Source organism: Rhineura floridana, chromosome 14 (assembly GCF_030035675.1).
Source record: "Rhineura floridana isolate rRhiFlo1 chromosome 14, rRhiFlo1.hap2, whole genome shotgun sequence".
NCBI lineage: Eukaryota > Metazoa > Chordata > Lepidosauria > Squamata > Rhineuridae > Rhineura > Rhineura floridana.
Window position 1 is genome coordinate 1,175,267 of NC_084493.1, and position 24,279 is coordinate 1,199,545.

General features: G+C 45.2%; 2 protein-coding genes across 5 annotated transcripts in view; one reads left to right on the forward strand and one right to left on the reverse strand.

Annotated features, from left to right (window-relative positions):
- The window catches only part of SPG11 (SPG11 vesicle trafficking associated, spatacsin), a 42,506-nt gene extending 23,313 nt beyond the window's left edge, over positions 1-19,193 (reverse strand). For 3 of the 4 annotated variants that reach the window (XM_061595656.1, XM_061595654.1, XM_061595653.1), the window contains exons 1-17: positions 18,474-19,193; positions 16,358-16,545; positions 15,784-16,020; positions 13,717-13,912; positions 11,112-11,249; positions 10,259-10,698; positions 9,911-10,056; positions 8,444-8,576; positions 7,804-7,959; positions 6,754-6,932; positions 5,749-5,925; positions 5,356-5,427; positions 4,831-4,958; positions 4,312-4,484; positions 2,326-2,524; positions 1,727-1,930; positions 806-912 (exon numbers count right to left, since the gene is read on the reverse strand). In XM_061595656.1, the coding sequence (XP_061451640.1) occupies positions 806-912; positions 1,727-1,930; positions 2,326-2,524; positions 4,312-4,484; positions 4,831-4,958; positions 5,356-5,427; positions 5,749-5,925; positions 6,754-6,932; positions 7,804-7,959; positions 8,444-8,576; positions 9,911-10,056; positions 10,259-10,698; positions 11,112-11,249; positions 13,717-13,912; positions 15,784-16,020; positions 16,358-16,545; positions 18,474-19,099 (3,499 nt within the window). In that variant the 5' untranslated portion in view covers positions 19,100-19,193. The remainder of the gene's footprint in view (positions 1-805; positions 913-1,726; positions 1,931-2,325; positions 2,525-4,311; positions 4,485-4,830; positions 4,959-5,355; positions 5,428-5,748; positions 5,926-6,753; positions 6,933-7,803; positions 7,960-8,443; positions 8,577-9,910; positions 10,057-10,258; positions 10,699-11,111; positions 11,250-13,716; positions 13,913-15,783; positions 16,021-16,357; positions 16,546-18,473) is intronic. The other variant, XM_061595655.1, reaches the window with a different exon arrangement.
- On the forward strand, positions 18,914-24,279 carry CIAO2A (cytosolic iron-sulfur assembly component 2A). Its single transcript, XM_061595658.1, has 5 exons — positions 18,914-19,199; positions 19,966-20,130; positions 20,868-20,917; positions 21,639-21,684; positions 22,779-24,279. The coding sequence occupies exons 1-5, from the start codon at positions 19,052-19,054 to the stop codon at positions 22,874-22,876; spliced, it is 507 nt and encodes a 168-aa protein (XP_061451642.1). The 5' UTR covers positions 18,914-19,051; the 3' UTR covers positions 22,877-24,279.

The following is a 24,279-nucleotide window of genomic DNA, read 5'->3' on the forward strand; positions in this document are numbered from 1 at the left end:
AAGGCTCAACCCGACAGAAAAAGAGGGCAAAGAGTCATCCAGGCTTCCCTGAGCAGAAGGTTCCATAGCCGGGGCACCCTTGTAACTAGCACCCCACCACCACAATCCTGTAGAGAGAGGAACCTGGAGAAGAACTCACCACCCCTTTATTTATTTATGTATTTAATTACATTTCTAGACCGCCCTATAGCAGAAAGCTCTCAGGGCGGTGTACAACAAATAAAATCACAATTAAAATATGAGCAAGTGTGAAAAATATAGTACAATTATAAAAACATTAAACATGATAAAAATCTGAAATAGAATTGCCATTGAGTTTATAAATTAAGATCCATATTAGGTTTAAAATATTAAATTTAAAATGTTTAAAATGCCTGGGCGAGTTGGGTCCAGAACGCAACCAGGAGTTAGTTAAAGACAAAAAAGCTTCACTTCCTATGACAAAGCCCACCAAGTTCTGGACTACTTGTAGTGCCCAAATACTATTAAAAGGCAGCCGCGCGTAAGCACATTGCAGACATATAGCCCTGGAGGTTACCAGGCTGAATGGCAGTGGGTGGTCCCTGCTTCTCAGCTAAGGATGCCAGAAAGCCAACATACCAGCCAATATGGTGAAAGGTGCTTCTGCCCACAAACACCCCCTGAGCATCCAGAACAAAGGCCAGTCCTAAATGGATTCTAAGCTGACCCTTAACGCACAACACAGCCTCACTTGGCATGGTGCCTGGCTCACCAATCTCCCTGTTTTCATCAGAACTGCACAAAAGCATTGGCCCAGAAGCGATTCACAAAGAGAGGTCCCTACCTCCAGGGTTGCTGGCAATGCCTCGGCACTGCACTAAAAATTCAAACCAAGGGTGAGCTTCATGTAGTGTTTTATCATCCAAAATGGGGCAATTTGAAGAAAATAAACTGCAAAATCAAGAACAAAATACAATTATTTTTTTCATACAATAAAAAGGAAAAACAAGTTTTCCTTCCCTCCCAAAATGCAGGTCAGTGGGAAGTTGGGCTAGCATCAGCTGCACTGTGAGAAGGCCCACTGCCCTTCCCTGCAACGTGCTCTGGCAGGAGCAAAAGAGACTGATGGTAGCAGAGCCGTGTCCCTTCACCAGGGCTACCTGCCTTCACAAACCCCGCTGGGCAGGACTCTCTTGTCTTTACTCGATTAGGTCACAAGGTTAGACAAGATTCCAGCTGCAGAGCCCAGAACAAAGCTGGTTTCTTCCTTTGTGTTTGAGGCAGGAAACAGGGTGGGGGAGATAAGAGACAGTTCTGTTCTCTTTGCAGTGAAAACACAGGGGGGAGAGGCTGATGTGGGGGAAGTACATTTAGTCTGGAACAGAGCTTGGAAAAGCAACTTTTTAAAACTACAACTCCCATCAGCCCCAGCCAGCATGGCCACTGGAGTGGGCTGATGGGAGTTGTAGTCCAAAAAAAGTAACTTTTCCAAGCTGTGGTCTGGAACAGGCTTCCCCAACCTGGACTAGTTCAAAATCTCTGGAGGGTATCCGGTTGAGGAAGCCTGCTCTCAAGGAAACTCTAAGGTTCACATAGTTTTTCAAAACCTACCCAAACCCGCAAAGTAGTTTTGACTTCAGCATGCAACTTGAAAGGCAGGCACCCATAAGGGTTAATCTTTAAGGATCTTGCCTCACTGGGTTGCAAACATTTTTATCTTCCACAAATACGTGTACAGAAATCATTTCAGGTCAAGGACCCCTACCTATAATAGTCCAGGTAAGTGTAGAGAAGATGATCCAGCCCATGTTCTAAACAGTAAAGGATAAAGCAGTCATGGAAATGTAAGCCACTGGCAGACATATATTCTGGGACAGGGTGCGGATTCTGCATTACTCCTCCAATGAGAGCCAGTCTTTGGAGAAGAGATTCAAAGTCTTCTAGTTCCACAGGTACAAAAGTCCCATTGCTACCAAGAAAGCAGAGTTAAAACACAGAGCAGACAGTGACCTCTTCTCAAAGTCGTTAAGGAGACTTCTACCAATAAACAATACTAGGAAAGGTTGGCAGAAGCTGATCATTAACAGAGGAGAGTTGGGGAACCATTTTCTGCCTAAGAACCTTCAGGGTCCCCATTTCAGTGGTGGATGGGAAAGGCCCATTTTACAACAGAAAATAAATATGTAACCTTTTAAGTATAACCCTACGAAAGCAGCAGAAAGTTACAGGGCGAATCAAACTGACTGATGTCAAATATTAGTAGCTGGGCAAAGTTAGCTAGAAATGGCCTCCGTTCATATTGAAGGGGCTGCAATAGGTCCAGAGCCAGAGGTCCCCCAACCCTGACTTAGACAAGGTACATACCTAGCCAGATCGTCCAATATTTCATTTCGCATGTAACAGCTGCACAAGGTACTTCGGTCAATGACATCTGTAGTTAGCTGTGGCCAATTTGTGTTGCTGTCCTGTGGCTGAGATGCTGCAATCCATGAACTAATATTTGCCCGGTCGTGCCAAGATGACAGGTACATCCAAAGAACCTCTGGATTACATGACTTGAATTCTATATTCATTTTGTTTAAAAAAGTCAATCCATTTAGTCAGTATAAGAAACTCTGTGTCTGCTTGTAATTGCATGTTAGGTATAAGATCACAGTGTTAATCATCACTGTCAGTTCAAAATAAAGCACTCTAAGCTTGGAATAAAGCATGACTAGCATAAGCTGAGGGAGTAAAGGCCTACGTGCCAATTTGCTTCTAGGCATAATGCAAAGAGTTTCTCTTTAAAACCTTAAACTATGCAGGTGCAGGATACCTCAGGGACTGCCACGCCCACCCCAGCAGGCATTCACTCTACTGGAGAGGCTCTTCTTCATCTTCTGTGTGTGGCTCAGGCACAGTTAGTCAGGGCAAGGGAAAGAGCCTTGTTGGTGTCTTCACCCAGATTATGGAATACTTGACCCTCTGAGATCAGTTTGGTCTCCATGTATTGTTTTTCACAGATGGGTTAAAACTTTTCCATTCCAAAAAGCATCTGCTGTGCCAAGCAGATGCTTTTTATATATGGTAGACCCTTGTTTTCAGGATGTTTTTATCTGCTGAGCCATTGTGGGGTTTTCAAATAATTATTATGCTTTTGGCTTATTTGTATACAATAGCGCCGTTTTAATTATAGGCCGCTCTGAGCGATGAAAATGCGTTGGCAGAGTGGGACAACTTTTTAAAATATTAGTAACAGAATTAAAGTAAAGAAATAACCAGGATGGTTTTATTTAAAAATATGTTATTAATTTTTATATCTTTTACCGATAATAACCAATAAAATAGAGAATGACCAAAAAGAAAAGCCATACAAAATAGTACAGACACCAGGAAGTTTTTTGAAGCACTTGAAGACTTCCTTTTCCAAATTTTATATCTGCTTTCCCTTTAAAACACAGGTGGGGAAACCTTCCCTTTGAGGGCCACTTCCCTTTGTGGAAAAATGCTAAGGCAGCCTTTCCCAACCTTTGGGTCCCCAGATGCTGCTGGACTGCAATTCCCATCATTCCTGACCACCAGCCAGGCTGGCTCAGGCTGGTGGAGTTGGTAGATGATGCTGGGCTACAATGGTTGGGAAAGGCTGTGTCGCGGACACATGCCCAAAGTGGCCAAGGCTGGAGCCCAAAGTGGGCCTGGCCGTCCCACACATTTCAACCCATCCACTCACTAGCACATCCCTGCATTCTCATCCCTCTCTCACACACACTTCACATATATACATTGCCAAAAAGAGCATCCACTGAACACACATCAATGATGCTGGTGCTTAATCTGGACTGGAACCTTGGTGTGGGAGGCAGAGGTTCAACCCTTTACACACACACCCCTCTGTTCCGGTCCCAATCCAGAATGCCCTCTCATCTTCAATTTGCATTGCCAAAATAATAATAATAATAATAATAATAATAATAATAATAATGATGATGATGATGATGATGATCCATTCATTTCAACAAGCCCTTTACTGGCAATGTGAACTGCGGGCACGGGGGGCTCAATCCAGACTGGGACTGCAGCGGGGAACAGAGTTAAAGCCCTCTGCCCCACATGCCAGGGTAACGATCCTGCAATTTGCTGCTTTTCCCTTCCCTCTGCAGCCAGCACAGAAACTGAGCAGGGCTGAACAGGAGAGGCCCCGGGGCCAGATAGGAAGCCCTTGAGGGCCATATCAAGCTTGCGGGTCAGATATTCCCACCCTTGCGTTAAATCATCATGGCCTTTTGCCTGTCCCGAAAGTGCAGTCCCAAAAACCCAAAGCTCCTGGCAACAGCAGATTTACTGCAGAATCGCACAAAGCACAATACTTGCCTTCAGGAGATTGTGTAGGAAGAAGTACCATCTCTCGCGTAACCTTATCCCACCACTGAGCCCAGTTTAACATAACTCTGTGCTCCACATTATGAACTCTGTCTTCGCTGCAATTCAGGAATATATCCAGAGCAGCAGTGTGGGTAGAAAGATCTTGTTCTTTTCTCCAGTAACTGAAAATGAGAAGAAAACATATCTATGAAGTCCATTTCATTTATTTACTCGCTAGAAGAGTCCAGATTTTCAGGCTAGTCGGCTTGTTCCCAATACAACCGTTTCCAAGTTAAAAAAAAACTAACACACACATGCACACAGAAGATCATTCAAAACCAACAAACAGTGCAAGTTTGTAGTCTACAGCTACAGCTAGTAGGCAGCACAGTTAGGTTGGGTAAGAAGCAAGACCATCTCACACCTTCCACAGAATGAAAGCCTGCAGCTGGTGAAAGCATACAGTTGTTCTTATCACATCACTGTTGGTCATGATGATTTATAAAAATGCAGCTGTAGATTTATTACCTGGTCTGGTCTGTAGTCTCTTCATTCTCCTGGAAAGTTCTTGAATAAACATTTTCCACCTGACGCACAAAGTCTATCACTTCCTTTTCAGCTTCAGAAAAGTAGTTTTTCTCTTGCAGTACGTTCACCTTGATAAGTCAAATCAAAGTATTAGCTAGCAGGGCAATTTGTGTCTTAACATCAAAGGCACTGGAAATGCAACTCTTTAAAGGGAAGTTTGTTGTCAAATCAAAAACATGAGTAGGGATAAAAGGACTGGAAGTGGGCTGGAACAATATATGGAGTGTGAAGCCCAGATGTTGCAGCAGACATGGATGTCACCACAACAGGATTTCCATATTAGCTACTAATGCCAAAGAGACAACATGAAAGCTCAGTCGTCACTGGGACATGAGTGAAAACTAACACAATTTGGGGAGGGCAGCAGAAGGCACCAAGGAATGCACCCCGCATGCATAGGTGGAGCATATAAAAGTAAACGTCCCAAGAACCACAACACATAAAAGGTGGTTTCCCTGAACTCACCAAAAAGTCACGAACATGCTGATCAGTTACGTGGAAACATATTTTGTGCAGTTGCTCCATCACGCTGAAGCCCTATCAAAGGGGGGGAAGTTCTAATGTAGAAGAGCTTACACAATGGACAGCTTTATGGCGTATCTTCTCTTACAGGCCTCGTTTTGTGCATATCTTCAAAGGATTTCAGGGCTTGACTACAGTTTGCAACAGGAGGTTTCAAAGACAGACTTCCAAATTGGCTTAAAAATGCTCAATTCGCAATGATAGAGAATAAGTGAATTAATGTAAAATTCGGTACCAAATCCGAATTGGGTGGAATTCTAGCACATCCCTACTACATGCCAACACACTGAAGCAACCATTTCAGATTGACCCACACTCTGGGCATGCATTACTTACCATGTTTCTTAAGAGTTTGGAGGCTTCTTTGACATCATCCTTCAGAAGGCTTTTGTAAACCAGATCCAGTCCTATTCGGGTCAGTTCCTTGAGATTCTGGGCAGGGTTACCCATCATGCGGAAGAAGGTCTGAGCCTCCGGCAGCTTGTTGTTTAAAACGGCTTCGGCAATTGTTTGCTAAGAGAGCAAAAACATGTATTCAATGCAAGCAGCTGCTGTTGGAGAACCAGCCACACTCACCCAGAGACATCCAAGCTCACTCCTGAAGAGGCAGGAGAGGGAATGGCTGAGGAAAAGTGAGTGGAAGTAGTGAAGGACACGCAAATTCAGTCAAACTGAAGCTTCTCAGTCAGGAGAACTTAAGAAGCGGTCCACTGCATCAGACCAAAACACCCCACTGGCCCACCATCCTGTTTCACAGGGGCCAAGAAAATGTCTATGGGAAGGCCAGAAGCAGGGCATGAGCACCACAGCATTCTCCCACCACAATGGGTGCTCCCCCCCCCAATTAACTAGCATTCAGTAGCACAGAATAACTCTGAACCTGGTACATGGAGCCTTGTCCAAAAGCCACCAACAGACCTATTCTCTCTAAATGTTTCAAATCCACTTGTAAAGCCATTAAAGTTAGTGGCCATAACCAACACACTGTAGTGGCCAATTCCAAAAATTCATTATGTGCTTTTGTGGAAAAGAATTTTATTTTGCTTGTCCTGAATCAACTGCCCATGAGTTTCACTGTATGACAAGCTCTGCTGTTATGAGCAAGGGAGAAAGACATCTCTCTCTCTACTTTCCCTCCATGCAGGCACGGAAGGCAGTTCAACACTCTGACCGTTCTGGCTGCCCTTCTTGCACCTTTTCCAGCTCCAAGACAACCTTTTACGAGATGGGGCAGCCAGATTTTCTTATAACAATGAAATTGTTTAGCAAATGGGCATGAGATCTGGCAAAATATTTGTTCAGCAACGTCTCAGAATTTGTTGAAATCGATGCTCTGCTTACCTCTGTATTGAACTTTTCCCACTTCTGGCTTTCTTCTATGCAGGGCATGTCTTCTTCAAGGTCACACTGCAAGCTGGCGACACTGGATGGCTTGTGGGGGAACTTTATCATAAACATCCTAAGTTTAGTGATGTAGCCAGTTAAAATATCAACACATCTGTCCAGATTTCCATCCAGTTCTGTGAAGTACATTAGGAAGTCACTTGACTGAAGGGAGGAATGAAAACCTCTCCCTGGAAGACTGACAATGCTAAGGGCAGCTCCACCCCCATAAATAGGCCCAAAGACATCTGCCAACCCCATCCCTTCTGCTTGTGTCAACACAACATTGTCACCAGCAGGGGAGGAAGCCAGAGTGGCATAGGGAAGAGGTGCTGGACTTGGACCAGGAGACCTGGGTTCATACCCGTGCATGGTCAGGGGCAAGTCACTCTCTCGTCTACCTGATAAGGTTGTGAAGCCAAATGGGATGGGTGGGAGAGGATGTCTGTCACCCTTAGCGCCCCAGAGGAAGGTGAGCAATAAGAATGCACAAGGCCCAAGTATTAACAGAAAAGTCAAGATGCAAAAGCACAAAGGCTCACAGCACAAACCAGTCACAAGGGACTAACCCGTCCTTCCCCAGTACCGGCGCTGGTCCAGCAGCAGCTCCAGGAATCCAGAAGTATAGACTGTTAAGTCAGCTTAAATCATGGAACACTGAACTATTTTGTGAATCACAGTTTTATAGCCCTTACAGCGAATACGATTGTAAGCCCGTTTACTCAGAAGCACATCGCATGTAATCCAAAAGGGCTTACTTCCAAGTAAGTGTACCTAGGATTTGGGCATTAAATTAATGGGAATTATCAATTTCACATTATTCATTGGGCTTAGATTTGAATGCCAACATCTCTCCTCCTCCTCCTCCTTCTCTCATCAAACTGCCACTGAAGCTTGAAAATGTCATCTCCAGGAGCATACAGCTTGCAGATGGAAACAACATCAAGCACCAGAAAGGTTTCATGGTCTATTGTAAGGTGCAGGCAAGAGACACACAACCAGCTTTACCTTCTCTATGGATAAAAATCTCACGGAGTTGCTTGTTAAGGAAAGAGAGGGTGAGGTTCAACAGCTGCTCAGAGAAATGCTTGCTCTGCGGTTCCAAATCATTTTCTCGGATGGCCATGTAAAGCAAGTCCAAGGCTGGCCTCAGCTCTTCCACACCTGGATGAGGACATATAAAAGCAGACCATGATGGGGAGATCACATTAAAATGGCCAACAATAAGGAAGAAAAAAGATTTTCAGAAATTGCCTCCCTGGGATCAGTCTGTGATCTACCCCATTCCGCCTTCTGAGCACGCAGAGCCTAGCCCACCTCCAGGAATGTCTCCTCAGCAGGATTCCCTGGAACACACGGGGCTCTTGCACAGCTCTCACCATTTCCATCATTCCGTTTGTGCAGCATTAATTCCGAGTGAATTGTACCCATGGCAAACGTCTTCCACATTCACTATGCCAGGCCCAATCTGGTGCCTTCCAGACTACAGCTGCCATCAGAGCCCAGCGTCGTACAAGGTGCCCTGCCTGGGGCTGATGGTAGCTCTAGTCCAAAACATCCTGAGGACGCCAGTTAGAGGAAGGCTGCACTATGCTTCTTGGCAGAGGTCTGTCTCAGAGCAGTGTCCATGTCACGTAGTTTTACTTACTCTTCACATAAAAATCTGACATGATGCTTGGAGACTGATCGCATAAGGAGCAAGCTGACGAGAGACTGAACAGGTTCTCTTTGGTCTTTAAAAAAAAATCCACCGTGTCCAACTGACGGTTCTCTAAACCAGCCTAAACAACAACAAAATTACTGTTAAAAAAACACCTTGGCTTAGAAACGTGGTGAACTTGAGGGGTGTGTGGGTGTTGTGTGTATGTATGCTTAAGATAATATTCCAAGATAGGCTACGACCTGCCCTCTGGACCAGGAATGAAAGCATGGTTGAAGTTACTTCCTATCAATTTGCAGAATGATTAAATAATGAGGCAAGAACAAAACATGGCAAAAAAGGGGAGATGGCATCCAAAGTCTAGGAGGGTCTGCCTTTTATCCTCCAGGAAGACTGGTGGAACATTAGGGGTAAAGAATGGAGATGAGAGCCCTGGCAGAGCAAAGCTAGAGCCACTGGGCATTGCTAGGTAGCCTCCGGTACGGAGACTTTTTGAGGGATGGTGGTGCAAAACTAACATACACCATTTCTTAATCACTTAAGAAAAGCACTTCCCAGCAGCTCAGGATAGGTCTCTGCCGCCCTGGGCCAAATTAAATCCACCCACCCCATTGGCTGCTTCCGGCACAATGAGATAAGACTTCTGACTGTCTTCCCAGTTGCAAGTCTTCAATATAACCGATCTAGGAAGGTCCTCCTTCCACAAGAGAATTATTATTGCTTTATTGCTTTATTACTCTTTTCACTGGCTTTATACTTTGTGATTAGAATGAGTCAAACAGAATGCATAGAAAACATGTCCAAGACTTCCCAGGGAATTTTTTAAAAGTCTAACTGGTACAAAAAATGGAAAGGTGGGGGAGATAATTAAATAGCCTGGAAGATCCAGAAAAGGGCATGGCTGGCTGACAATCTGAACCTAAGCACTCCGTGCTGCAACATTTTGTTGCAGGTCTCACCTATGAGATGAATATTTATGTACTCTCATTTAAGCACGCCTTATCAGAAGGCAGGAACTATCTGGAGACAGAACCATTTCTTGCCTCCTTATACAGAGTCCTGCATTCTGATTTAGGGGGACAGGAGTCGACCCTTTCCTGAGTGCCTTTACACTAAGAGTAAGGATGGATATCACCTGGTTGGGGATGAAAGTAGGATGATTAAGCCCTAAACCAAGGGTGGGAAACCTGGCACCTGCAAATATTGTTGGACTCCAACTCCCATGAGCCTCAGCTAGCATGGCCAATGGTCAGGGAAGGTGGGAATTGCAGTCCAACAACATCTGGAGGGTTCCTGCCCTAAGCCATATGGCCAGTTCCCTGCAGGTTAGATAAGTTTGAAGGAAGCACTTGAGGCAGTCAAAAAAGAGTCTCCTGTTAACTGCAAGATCTCACCACTCCCAGCACAGGGAATGTGGGAAGCACAGAACCTCTAGGCCCACAAGCATTCCTTTACCTCCAAGGCATGTATGGGAATAGAGCATCTTCCCCATCCATTGAGCTGGCAAAGTGAATCTACAGTGCCAGCGCTTCCATGGATTATCAGTCTGTTCAAGAATTCCTCTTGAGTCAAGCCAAACAGAACCAAGGAGAGGCCGGGTTCTAAGGGTTGTAATAAATAAAAAAGAGCTTATTCACTTATGATATCAAACACTGTCAGCTTACATGGTGCTTTATGAAACCGAGCACAATCTTCTTTGATCATTCTCAGTGGTGCTAGTACTTACAAACAGAGCAATTCTCAGTTTTGAAAGGTTTCTAGGCTACAGACTTTGGTTTTCATTTGCAACTAAAAGATGCTCACCTGAAAGGATGAGACATAACTGTTCCTCTCTGCTACATTCCACAAAAAAGGAGGTTGTGCCCTCATAAGAACGCATCATGTCTTGGGTCTCAAAATCCCACAGAACAAGAATCAGTCCTTCACTCTCACTTGAGAGAGTGAATAATGCACTAAAACCTGTCACAGATTTACACTCGAGTTTCCCACTGTCTTCTAGCCCTCCTAAACGTATGCTCTTCCATTGTCTGTCTCTTTTGCTTGTGCTTTTTCCTCTTGAGTTTGAAAGGACATAAGCAGCATCTTGAAGAACGAAGATCTCAGAAGCTTCATGAGTCTTACGCTCATGGTGCTCTAGATGCAAAATATACTGATACCAAGGCAAGTAAATGTCAGCTGCCAAATTTGAAGAATAAGATCTTTTTGCTGTGTCATACAATGAAGACAAATGTGCTTTCCAGGATCTGGGGAAAAGGAAATAAATGATACCAACATTTAAAACAATGAATCTATCAATTATCTATTAAACGGAAATCTTAAAATTGCATTCCCTGACCAAAGTAGGATTCGTAACACAAGGAAAAACAGATCAAATTAGTGTCAATAGTTTCCTGCTATCAAAACAATTGCAAACTAGTTCTGGAGAGGTGGGGATTTCTTCAGGAAAATGTTTAGATATACTTGTGTACAGATGAGGAAAGGGTATGACAGATCTCAGCTGATACTCTTCCATCCTGATGCTCTATTTTACCTAAAGTAATACAAATAAAAGTTTGAGCCAGGGCAGCTAAAGTGGCAGTGACAAGCAGGACTGAACAAGCGCATCCATCTCCTCCATTATGATGCAAAAGGTATGGCAGCCGCTCTGTGAGCACACCTGTCAATCCGGAATGCATGCTCCATATGGTTCATACTGTGATCTGAACTTCTGACGTCATCCTCATCTGTCCCATGTAATTGTTCTACAGGAAGGTTGTCAAAGTTTCTCTTGCAAATTAAGTGCTCAGGATATTCTCTGTGGGCAAAGATACATACATGTATTCGTTTATAGATAAGATGATTTCTACGCTACTTTTCAACCCTCAAAAAGTTTCCTATGCCAGTTAATAGCCTAAAAGAAATCAGATTTCAATAGACAATAAAATGTGACAATAAAAAAGTTACAAAAATAGTCATTAAAATCAATTCAAACAGCAGAGTTTGATTCAAATCACAAATGCCCAGCAAAATCAAAACTTTGGACCATTTTGCTAAATCCTCCGGGGGCGGGGGGACTTTGGAATGGCTGTGACTGACTCCCCCTGCAGGTATGGAGGACCGGTTAGGTCGATCCACCCAGAGACTGGTGAAATCTGAGGGATTTCTGAATGTTCTCAGAGATTTTCCAGGTAGCATGACTGGTGCTCCTGTTGAGGCGCTAGTCTCACTGTGGAGCAATGAGATGAGCAGGGCCACCAGCATGATTGTTCCCAAGCACCCTTTCCAGCCATGGGGAGTCCAAGAGGCTCCTTGCTTTACTGAGGAGCTTTGGTAATGAAGCAGGCTGGACGTCAGCTAGAGCACAGATGGCCCAAGTCCTGGTGCAAATCTGACTGAGAAGTGATACGAGCACATCGCTGTTCCTGCCACAGGACACTGGTGGTGGCAAAAAGCGTTCTCTCTCGGTCTCTATTGCATCCTTAGTAAACCGGCTGTTCCAGACCAGTTTGGTATCATCAACAGACCACTCAATAAACCTATTGTGAGATTGGTGTTAAAGTGTTTTAGTGCTTTTGTTTGCCAGCCTGGGCTGCTGCTGGGAGGAAGGGTGGGATATAAATTAAATAATTAATAAATAAATAAATAGTGAATCACTTTGAGGGGAAAATTACTCGTATTTGAGTTGAACAAAATGCCACAATTGATTCAGGCTTACTGGAGGTTCCTAGAGCACTAATGACTGACAGCTTGTGGGATCAGTTGCAGTTGTTTCAGCCCAAGAATGTGGACAGGACACTTGTGGCAATGAGGCTAACTATGTGCTCTCTTGATCCCTGCCCATCATGGCTGGTAAAAACTAGGAGGGGACTGACTGGATGGCTCCAGGGAGTGATCAATGCCTTACTATAGGAGGGAGTTATGCCCACTGCCTTGAAAGACTCCTCTTGAAGAGGTCCTCCTTGGATCCAGAAGTTTTAGAAAACTATTGTCGAGTCTCTTATTGATAAGAGGGTGGCAGCTGGCCAGCCGCAGACGCACATGGAGGAAGCAGATCATCTAGATCCATTTCTGTCTGGTTTCTGGCCTGGTTTTGGCACAAGGTCTTGGGTGGCCCTGATGGATGGCCTTTGTCAGGAGAAAGACAGGGGCAGTAGAACCCTGTCGGTGCTCCTTGATCTCCCAGTGGGTCTTAAAACCACCGATTATGGAGGTGTGAGTTGCAGGTACTGCATGGCAGTGGTTCTGCTCCTACAGAAAATAGCACTAGCATATTATCAGCACCATTGCTCTTGAGCTGTAGGGTCCCACAAAGGTCCACTCTGTCTCCTATGCTATTCAGCATCTCTATGGAACCATTGGGAGCTGTCACCCAGGGATTTGGAGCACGTCGTCAATATGGTGATGACACACAGCTCTCTCTCTCCATGCCATCTGAATCAGGAGAGGCTGTGAAGGTGGACTAGTGTCTGGAGCCAGTGATGGGCTGGATGGGGGCCAATAAACTGAGGCTGAATCCTGATAAGACAGAATTACTATGGGTGGGTGGTTCCCAAGTCCAGGAAGATAGCCTGGAGGAATGCAGATGATTAAGTGGGGCAACCCAATGAGACCATGCACCACCAGTCCTGAAAGCACTGCACTGGCTGCCAGTGAGCTACTGGGCCCACTGCAAGGTGTTAGTACTAGCATGTAAAGCCCTAAACAGCTTGGGAACCATCTATCTAAAAGAGCACCTTCCCTAGTATCAACCTCCTCAGACCCTACAATTGGCAGGCAAGGTTGGCACTGACCCATGACAGGCCTTTTCAGTGGTGGCTCCCCATTTGTTGAATGCCCTCCCCAGTAAGGTGTGTCTGTCTCGATCACTATTAATTTTCAGGAGGAATTCAAAAACATTCCTGTTTACCCAGGCATTTGATAGCTGAAGAGGACTGTTCTTGGCAATCTGAAGATCACTGCTGAAACAAGCTGTATTTTACAATATTTTTAACTTTTTTACAATATATGTAACTGTGTTTTAGGATGCTTTTAATTGCAATCGTGTTCTGGAATAGTTTTAGTATGTGTTTCTTCTCGTTGTTAAATTGTTTTACGTTTGCCACCCTGGGTGCTTGCAGGAGGAAGGGCAGGATATAAATAAAATAAAATTAAAAAATATATATTTAAAATAACCAGATTTTTCTCAAGAGGGAGACACAACCAAAAAACCAAAGCTGGCAATGGATTGAAAGGGAAAATCTGGCTGCCCAACACCACTTTTTAGTACACTGTTGTCAACCTACTTGAAGTATAAATGGAGGTCAATAGCTGCAACAGAATTGGAGCTGTTGGCAACCACAGCAATACTGAGATCATGTGATATATTTAACAGCATTAGAGGAGATAGGATGTCTGGGTGCTTCTCATCTTGCCCCTCTGTTTGATAGAGGAAAACATCAACATGGGCCAGGTATGCACCATCTGTAGCATCAAAGATATCTTTGCAACAGAGTCAAAGGAAGTCACTCGCCGTTCACATGCAAAGGAAAACCCCACCACCCTAGCAGCACAATCCTATGCATGCTTACTTAGAAGCAAGACCTACTGTGTTAAATAGGGCTTGGTAAGCGCGCATAGGACTGCACCCTAAGCGTATTTACTTGGAACTAAGCTATGTTTTCAGTAACAGTCAAGAAAGCATGCATAGGTTCACAGCCTCTGAAAATCCTACCGGTCCTTCCACGCTATTTGGGGACAAACAATGCTTTGGCACTCTTAATGACAGATTGTTTTCACTGGGGCCTAACAGAACTACTCTTCTGGACTCTGGATCGATGCAAAAAAAAACCTCACAGGAGCTGCAATCTTAAGATGTTGCTGTTTTTATAATGACCACTTGATTTTATTGTCTTATTTTATCTACAATGTATTTTAGAAAATTGTTCGTTTCTCTCTGTCTGTTCTCTATACGTTTGGGCACCTCTTAAGATAGTATGACCAAATTTGGCATGATGGTTTCTGAGACTGAGGAACAGGCTTTGGTCTATGTTTGGATACAAATGGACAGTTCTGAATCAACATGGCGGACCAAACCTTTCAAAACCGCATGCATTTGGGCACCTCTTAAGGTATCGTGAACTGCCATGCTCCTGTTGGAAGAATCTTCTTCAAAGAGAACCTGGCACTCATGAAAGCAAATGTTACAGATAAGCAGGCTGTGTCACTGGACAATGAAACAGAGCAGAGGGATCCAGGGCTTCCAGGGATCACGGCACCCCAACATCCTCTGCAAGAGTGTCTCTGCACAGCATAAGAGGCGGAGACGGAGCTACCACAGAGTCTGAGGGAGTGCTGGCGCCTAGAGTGCCTACCTGAAGAACAAGGACTCCTCAGGAGCAAGGGGTTACTTGTGAGGACACCACTCTCATGAGTACACCAAACTCCTCAGGCAATTCACATGCCCTGCATCTCTGCTCTGGCTGGTGCTCTGAAGGTTCATGGTTAAAAGCTTTCACTTCCTGGCAGAGTGCGCTAGAAAAACATCCTTGCATCAGCTCTCCGACTTGCCTTGTTACCTAGTTGGTTGCTAGGGTTCCTTGTCTTGTGACCTTGGACTCTTTCTGAACCTTGCCTCTCATGTTGCTCCTGTGTTTTGACTTTGGAAGGTGACCAGACATTTCTTTTTGAATTGTCCCTGTGAGTGGATTTGGTTTCCTCTGAAGCAGAACAGTAACCAAATTTTGCATGATGCCTCCTGAGATGAAGGAGGTTTCTGTCTATGTTTCAATAAGTGGGTGATATTTTGAATATCATAGTTTACCCAACAGCATAAAAATGATTTTTTTAATGTAAGTAATGAAAAAGTTAAGTTTATAAATTTCAGTATGTTTTGGTTTTAGAATTCCTAAGCAAATGCTGGGCACTGTCTGCTAGTATTTTATATTACTGTTTATACTGTATGTTGTGTTTTAAGCCACCCTGTGCTAAAGGAAGAGGGGGTTATAAACTCTGAAATAAACAAACATACTTACTAGAGTGAACACAGTAGGTCGGCCTTTCCCAACCGGTGGGCCTCCAGATGTTGCTGGACCACAACTCCCATCTTTCCTGACCATTGGCAATGCTGGCTGAGGCTGATGGGAGTTGTGGTCCAACAACATCTGGAGGCACACCGGTTGGGAAAGGCTGCAGTAGGTCTTCTAAATAAATTTGCATGAGGGTGGAGCTGTGCATTGTCATGGCCTCTTTCTTACACGCACTTGCATGCTGGGTTTATACTAATGTACTCTGTACTGATGTCCCTGGGTTTAGTGCCCTTTACAGCCCAGCCCCAACAACCATTTTTCCCATTTCTCCATTTAAAAGGATACATATCCATCCAGACTCATCTAACAAGAAAAGGACTCCTCTGCAAAAGGCAACATCTACTATCCTTTCCAAAGCTTCTGATGACAGATCAAGAAGAAAGCATTCTTCCAACTCTTCTACCTCCAGTTCTCTTCCTCCTCCAGGAAAAGCAAGTTGTGCAACAAGAAAGTTGTTGAGCAACAACAAAGCTCTGCCGTTTTTAAATGACAGCACCCTCAAAGAGGAGACGGAAGATAAACCTGCACAATTAGGACAAAAAGGATCTTTTCATATTTTCTCATGAAGCAACAATGTGTATAGAGAATCAAGTCATAGAGCACAGTCTATTGAGATAAACAGATCACCCATCCCACAACTGACAAGAGTCAGGCATATCTGCCTGCGTTCAATGACTGAAATATCCCACCAACTTTTATAAGTAATAGATGCCCAACTCAACCCGGTGGGCCAAAGTTGTGTACTACAATGAACAAGCAAGACAGACATCAGTAAAACACCTTTATTTTACCAGTCACTGAAGAAGAATGGCTCCCAATTAAATCAGCATCTTGCATTCTGAAAGAATGTTATACTCACTAATATTTTTAGGTTCAATAAGCTGCTTCAGTCTATCTTCACTACAGGTTTGCAAGGGCATCACATCACATTTTCCAGCCTTGAGAATAACTTCATATAGGACTAGTTCATAGGTCTTACTGACAGCAAGTAGTCTGAGACTGTACACTGCAAAAGCCTCATCTTCTTCCACATACTCCCATGTGAAGCTAGGAAAAAATATTTAATAGATGTGACACACATCTCCAAATGTTCATGTCTGAAATTGTAAGCACACTGTGTCTCTTAAAAAAAATACGGTATCAAATTACTGTATTGAATGAAATTACAGTCCACTTGCATAAATTATCACAAAGCCAGGAGAACACAAGGGTTGAAAAAGCTAGATAACAAACGATCAATTAGCTAACAATGCTAGGAAGTGAAACCAAAAAATAATCTACTTGGATTTATAATTTTTACTGCTTCTCTAACAAGGAAAAATATTTCTCATTTCTCCAAATAAACAAACAACTACAAGCAAGTAAACTCCATAGCCAAAGGGTTAGGAAGGGGTCAACTGGTGATCCATTCCAACACCTGGCATTGGGGCTGAGAGAGATTCATTCACACATCAATCTCACCACAAAACACCCCACACAAACAAGGCGGCTGCCTGCCTAAGCAAGAGCAGCAAGACTGATCAATGCAAATGAGGCATGTCCACTTAAACAGCCAGATACTTTTTTGTTTTAAAAAAATTGGAGTGGGGTGGAGTGGGGGAGGGGAGTGGAAAGGATTAGTACCCAAATTGGTCTAGCCCATGGCAAATGGCTCTTCCCGGCCACAAGCAAAGCCTGTGACTTTTGCGTATCTTCCAAATGAGGCCTGCAAGATCACTGTGTGTATTCATGGCCATGGATTCAAACAACTCATCCTATATGGGGGCTCACAGTTGCACAGCCAGTGGCTCTGTTGCAGGATGCTGCACGAGGTGGGGGGGGGCACTGCCTGCACCACTTTCATTGGTACAGGTAGGCAATTTTGGACAATGATCTGGTAAGCCCCCCCTCCCAATTTAGATGATCATGTGCATTATTTCCATTGTGAAGCCCACAATAAACATTTCTTTTCTCTGTGCCCTGCCCCCAATTCCATGCTTTACGATAGCTTCTATATTCAGAGGTCCCCACAGACGCTTCCTCTGGTTTTTCAAGGGTGTGTGTGCACCCCGCTCCCCTTGCTGAAACTAGGCTCAAAAAGAGCAACAGAATAGGTTGTGTAGTGTGTGTCTGGTGCCCATGACATTTTCTCTAGTTTGCAGATGTGCCCAGGGGCCCAAAGAGGTTGGCAAGAGCAAAAAATTTTTTTTGCTGAAACTGATAATAAAAAGAAACATTGAAAACATATGCAGTTTTGCATCCGATATCATAGCTTATTGTGACTACAAGAATGAAATAGAGCTTGCTTCACTTGTCCTGACAGTCCCTTAAATATAAGATGAAGAAACACTATTTTGCTTATTAGAGAAAGATAATAAACCTTTAAAGTAAAAAATAAATTAGAATGCGTCTCTATGATCTGCATGTTATGATGCATGCAAAGTTGCATTCAAAGCTGGAGAGAGGGGGGAAGGAAAGGCTGCAGCTAGGCCTCCCGCCCCCCAACGAAGCTGAGAGTTGGGAGATTCAGGGCAGGCAAAGGAAGGCCGACTCCTTCACGCAGCGAATATTCATCCTGTGGAATTCGCTCCTGCAGCAGGAGGCCGTGACGGCCACCAACTTGGACGGCTTTTGAAGAGCGCTGGGCACATTCCCGGAGGAGGGAGGACGAGGCCACCGAGGGCTACTGGCCACCGTGGCTGGGCTCTACCTCCCTCGTCAGGATGCCGGTTGCGGGGAATCACAAGGGGGAAGGAGCTGCTGCAGGTCTTTCCTGTGGGCCTTTCCCCATAAGGGGCACCTGGCTGGCCGGCCGGCTGGCTGGCCTCGATGGGCCCTTTTGGGCCTGATCCAGCTGCTGCCACCGTCGGAGGGTCTCTTCGGAAGCTGCCGTCGGGGCCTCCCCGCCGCCGCTCTCTGGGTCCGAGGGGCTGCTTTTGGCTTCGCCCCGAGGCCCGGCCCTCGCCCCACCGCCGGGCCGCCCTCGCCGCACTTACTCTTCCCAGGAGCCGGGCAGGGTGGCCGTGGAGGAGGCGACCTTGTCGGGCCGGGCTGAGACGAGTCCCGTCAGGCGCAGCTCCGACCCGGCCGCCACCACTGTCCCCAGCGCCTCTTGGCCGCCGCTGAGCTTGGCCCGGGCAGTCCCTGGGTGGGCGCTGCGCAGGGGATGCAGGAGGACGCGCAGAGGCCCCGCCATCCTCCCCCTGAAAGAACCGCCGCCGGCCGGCCGGTCACTCGCCTCAGATATCAGCCGCCGCCGCCATCTTGGGCCAGAGCCCCGCCCCCGCAAGGGAGCGAGAAGGGGAGGCAGGCCTTCCCAGGGGACTACACCTCCCAGGGTGCTTCGCGCTGTGGCGCGTTGAAATGGGCCGTCGAGTGACGCAGGACGCTGGGGGAGCGCGTTGGGCGGCGGGAAACGTAGTCCTTCCGCGGGCCCGCTGAGAATGGGGGTTTTCCTCCTCCGGATCGCGCCAGCCCCGCCCCTTCCTCTCTTCGCCGGAAGTGGCGACGAGGGCCACTGAGGGGCCGTGAGCGGGCCGGTCGATGGGGGCAGTCGGTCCTGGCTCGGGGCGGGATGCTGTCGCTGGGGCTGCTCTGGCGGGCGCTCTCTAGCGGGGGGCATGAGGCCCTGCGGGGGAAGGAGCAGGAGCGGCCCGAGACCCGGGGGAGAGGAGCCGCCGCCGCCGCCGCCATGGAGCAGGAGCGGGCGCTCGAGGTCTACGGTCAGTGGCAGCCGCCGCCCCTCGCTGCTGCTTCCCGGGGTTCGGAGGGCGGGGGAGGCCCCTCTGGCGACCTTCCCCCTCAGGCGGGGGCGGCCCAGGACCCGGGGGGAGGGGACCCGCACTGGGACTGCCCCCCCCGCTCTGTGGCCTCTTGTCACGTCATCTCCCTGTCCGTTGAAAACCGCAAGGCGGAGTACGGTAAAAATCGGGGGGGGGAGACCATTTAAATTGCAGTACTGTACACAAAAGAGCCGCCCGTTGTGCCAGGCCACGCCTCGGAACTCGTCCACACAACCGCTGTTGTTGCTGTGGTTGAACTTGCCCCCGCCTTCACCCTCCGGTCCCGCGCGGGCCACAGCAGTTTCAAAGGCGACATGAACATCAGCCCCGCACGAGACGACGCTGGCAAGGCTGGGGTGGGTCCTCAGAAGGCATGCATCTCGGGGGCCAAGGGCCAGGGAGAAAGAGGGGCGGCTTCAGGATTTGATGCAAACTGTATAGTGGCCTGAGGAAAATAAATGAGTTTTTAGCCGATGTGGAAATGACGTTGGGGTCAGCGCTTGCCTTAAGTTCCAGAGGGGAGGCAATTCCAAACAGGGTGCCACAGCCCAAAAGGCTCTTCTCCTTGGTCATCACCAGAGGGACCAGGACACCCGCCCTGCCACCTCGTAAGCAAGTGTATTGGCAGCCAACACACGGTCTAGAGTCGGACCCCTAAACGTTTCCCCCATAATTTGACACTTGTGATGTGTTTCCTTCTGATTAGACATAATTCGAACTATCCAGGACCCAGAGAAACCCAACACTTTAGAAGAACTAGACGTGGTATCAGAAAGCTGCGTTGAAGTGCATGAAATTAGTGAAGATGAATATCTGGTTATAATCAGGTTTACGCCAACAGTACCTCATTGCTCTTTGGCTACTCTCATTGGTAAGATCTGGGGAGGTGTTTTCTTGATTGAGTGCTGTGAGGTTGCCAGTTTTGTGATCTCTGTAGTAAACACAGACATTGGAAAGTCACTTAACAGCACATTCAGGTTTTCTTGGAAGCATTTCTCACTCTGCCTGGATCTGTGCATTGGAAACATTGTGAACCATTAAAGTTGAATGTGCCACGGTACCTTTCACATTAAAAAATGTTTCCCTGAGGGCTAGGGCTGTTTGAAACCAGTTCAGCCTTTTTATCCAATGCAGATTAAAGAAATGGGGACCCAGTCTGGGTAAAGCCCCCCCGCATCCCACTCTTGGGTCTTAATCCAGATCAGAGCCCCTGCACTGTCAATGTGTGTGCTGGAAAACCTTCCACTCATCCATAGCATCTTGTCGGGTTATAAAACAGTTCTGTGCTTGGAAGCAGGTTTTGAAAATGGATGCTGCTCACTTAATTTCTAAGACTTTTTCACAATTCAAAAGAGAGAATGTTTGCCTTCCCTAAAGAAAAATAAAATCTTGGAATAGAAGCCAGCAGCAAAAACCTTTGAGAACCAAGGTATTTGGACAGTTATTCCAGACATGTTTATAAAATTGAATGACAAATGTTTGGGTGGGAACTTTTGCTCCGTGGCTATTTGCCAATAACTGTTTTGGTAAAAAGATAATTGAAGGGTGGCTTATGATGAAGATTGAGTGTGAGAAGAAAAACTAACATAACTTTTCATTAAAATGTAGGTCTGTGTTTGAGGATCAAGCTGCAGAGATGTTTACCTTTTAAACATAAGGTATGCAATTCCTCCGCTTTATTTTTGCTTCTAAAAACATGCTGCATTTAGATATCCAGAAATACATGCTTAGAATGCTCTCACTAGTCACAGAGAAACATTCCACTTCCAACCCCCCCCCCCCCATGTGTTGCATAAACCTCAACATGTTTGGTGCATGGGGAAGTTTAGGGGGCATGCTGTCTGTTGCTTATGAAAAGGGTGATCTTGAAAGAGGAAGTGAAAGATAGGACCAAGAGCACTACTGTTGGGTGGATTTCCAGACTGGTAGCTATGTTAGTCCCTTGCACAAAAAATCATAGGCTTGTGGCACCTTAAAGATTTTACAGATTTGTTATGGCATAAGCTTTCACAGACTATGGTCCAATTCATCAGATGCACTTCATGCATTTAATGAAGCAGACAGTAGTCCACAGAAGTTTATGCCATAATAAATTTATTAGTCTTTAAGGTGCCATTGGACTCTTGCGAGACTATATCATTTGCATGGTTTAGGCAGGCACATAAGAATTGCCAGATTGCAAAATGCAGCTTCCTTACAATATAACAAGCCCTGGACTGGGTGGGGGTTGTGTTGCAGAGAAAGGTGAAATGGAGAGATCTTTCACGTTTGAGACTTAACAGATACAGAAAACATTCTAAACAGCTATCTGTATTCTGTACAAATACCTGTGCTGTACGAACAAAATATCTCTTAGCAATCATTTTCTCTCTCATCTAGTTGGAAATATACGTATCAGAGGGGGCACATTCCACCGAAGAGGACAGTAAGTATGTCTTCAGGTTGTGTGGGAATAAAGCAACATCTTGACTCTTATGTAGTGAAGGCAGCAGGGTGGATTATGTTTCAGTCTTTAGGAGCCCACCTGACCCCACATTCCTGTGCTTAGTCACCTGTGGCATGTCAAGCATATGGTAAAGTTAGGTCAACCTATCAGTTAAGTCCACAGCAGGGACTAACCTACAGAAAAATTCTTAGCCTGCTTTATTTGAATTTGTTTGTTTGTTTGTGAACTGCCCTGGGAACATTGTATGTTGGGGGAAGCATCACATTTTTAAAAAAATCAATAAAAATATGTTAAAATGACTGTTGTGGAAAAAAGAAGGCTTATGAAAGTTTTAAAAAATAGGAGAGGGAGAAAATACTTTCAGATCTTGGTGAACTTTACCATGGAGTAGCTTCAAAGGAACATACAGTATAGAAAAATCTCAGCCTCAGAACTTAACTGGCCATTTTTTATTGTTAAAAGGATGGACTTGCGCTGCTGGGGAATGTTCTGTAGGCAGGGGGTGGGGAGGGAAGCAATTTTCCCTTTACGTGTGGTTTAAAACTTCTCTGTGGCAGACAAGCTGTGAGGACCCAGCATCATAGGAAGTGCTGTGTAAAACACACCAGAGCACGTTAGCTTCTACATTCTTGCTTGTTGCAAGATCTCTTGCAGTCTCAGCACTGTATGAGTTATTTACTTCTCTATTTGCCACTTTTTATAACGGCCCTTCACCAGAAGGTCCTAGGGCAGAAATACATTAAATTAAAACCAAAGTTAAACAGTACTGTTAAAACAAGTGAACGTAAATCCCATACCAGTAAAACAGCAATAAACATTCAGTCCAGTGTATCTCACCCTTCCTCATCACCATGCTTTTGGGGAAGTATGAAGCCTACTGCAGCCCTAACTTTATACGTAGACGAAAGCTGCAGGCATTGGACATTGGATCACCGGAGGCATCTGCTAAGTTCTGGTGCATGATAAATCTCTGTTGATTTAATAGGACATTACATGTGTGTGTTGAGATATTCTAATGTGTTTCTGTTGGTCATTAACCAATTGCCTCCTTATTGTTCTTCACTGTGCTGCAGTAAACAAACAAATCAATGACAAAGAGAGAGTAGCCGCTGCAATGGAGAATCCTCACTTGCGGGAGATTGTGGAGCAGTGTGTTCTGGACCCGGACTAGCAACCGTGGCTGGCAGTAGCCATTGTTGAGCCAGGATCTTTCTGGCACATTGGGATTCATGTCTGTGTAAAAAAATATGGAGGCTGTGAATTTAATACTGGAGAGTTCTTTGTACCTTCTGCATATTTTTAATAAATCATTTTATAAAAATCCATTTAAATTTCAAAGGAGAGAGTATAATCTTTGATCAGTTTTAAAGGATCGTGAAAAATTCATAATCTTTGAAAATTTTATTTTATAGAAGGATTATGAAAACGTTCGTTCTGTTGCCACCTAATGAATATGCATTGTAATTTTTTTAAATCTGATTTTTAAGATCAGTTTTGATACATTGCTATGGTGGAGTGCATTTGATTCGCTGCCAGTGTGAGATATAAATAAAATACAGAGTTTTTAAAGTTAAAATTGTCTTCAGTATCATGAAAACTTCCTTGTAGGTTAAAAGAAACAAAGATAGATTAAAGCAGATTAAGAAACATACGCTGAACCTGGCACTTCTGAAAACGGGGTAAAAATAATGTGATGGTGGCAACCCTATAGATATTTACAGAAGACTAAGCCCCATTGCAGAACTGAGGTAGGGCACCTCGCCAGGCCATTTTGGGGAAATCTTGCCTGCCTGCCCGTCCGCCTATCCTACACTCAATGTTGTACAAAAGACAGGACTTCAAAGGAGCAATTTGCAGCATAAAGTGGGCTCCCAATTGCTCCTTTGCTGGAGCCAGGCATGCTCCCAGCTGCCCATCAGCTGAAAGATGGGCGTGCCTTGCTGAAAGAGGCAGAAGCAGTTTCCTTTCAATAGACGCTGCTTCTGCCTCCTGGAGCTGCTCTTTGGTTGAAGTCATCCTGTGTGGCTCCTTTCCACCTCCAACCTCTGGGATGGAAAGGAGAAGCACAGGAGTCTTGCAAAGGGCAAGGGATTTTGACAGGTGGGTGGGGCAATCCACATGTCAATAATATGATGTCATAATGATGTCCTGTGATTGACCAGTGGATTGCCCTGCCCACCTGTCAAAGTTGGCTTGTGGGGTGTGGCCAGATAAAGTTCTGCCCCTCCCACCCCCAGCAAAAAGGTTCTTTAACCTTGCTGTAGAACTTCTGAGTGAAGGTGGTTAGGGTTGGGTTGCCAGTAATGAGTCTTTCTGTTTGAGGAAATTTGATCAATTTCAGGAAATGACCAATTTGTGGGAAGAAAATGGGTCATAAAGAATTTGTGATTCTCTCTGTGTGTCTTGCCATGTTCTGAAAGTTATTGACTGACAAATTACCTTTTCTTCCAGTATCTGTAACTATCCCATATTTTTTTTTATTATAACAACTTCAACAAGTGCACTTAAAAGTGGCTCACAAAGTAATGTAAAACAAAAATATAAAATAAAACATTTCATTTGAAACCTGAAAAA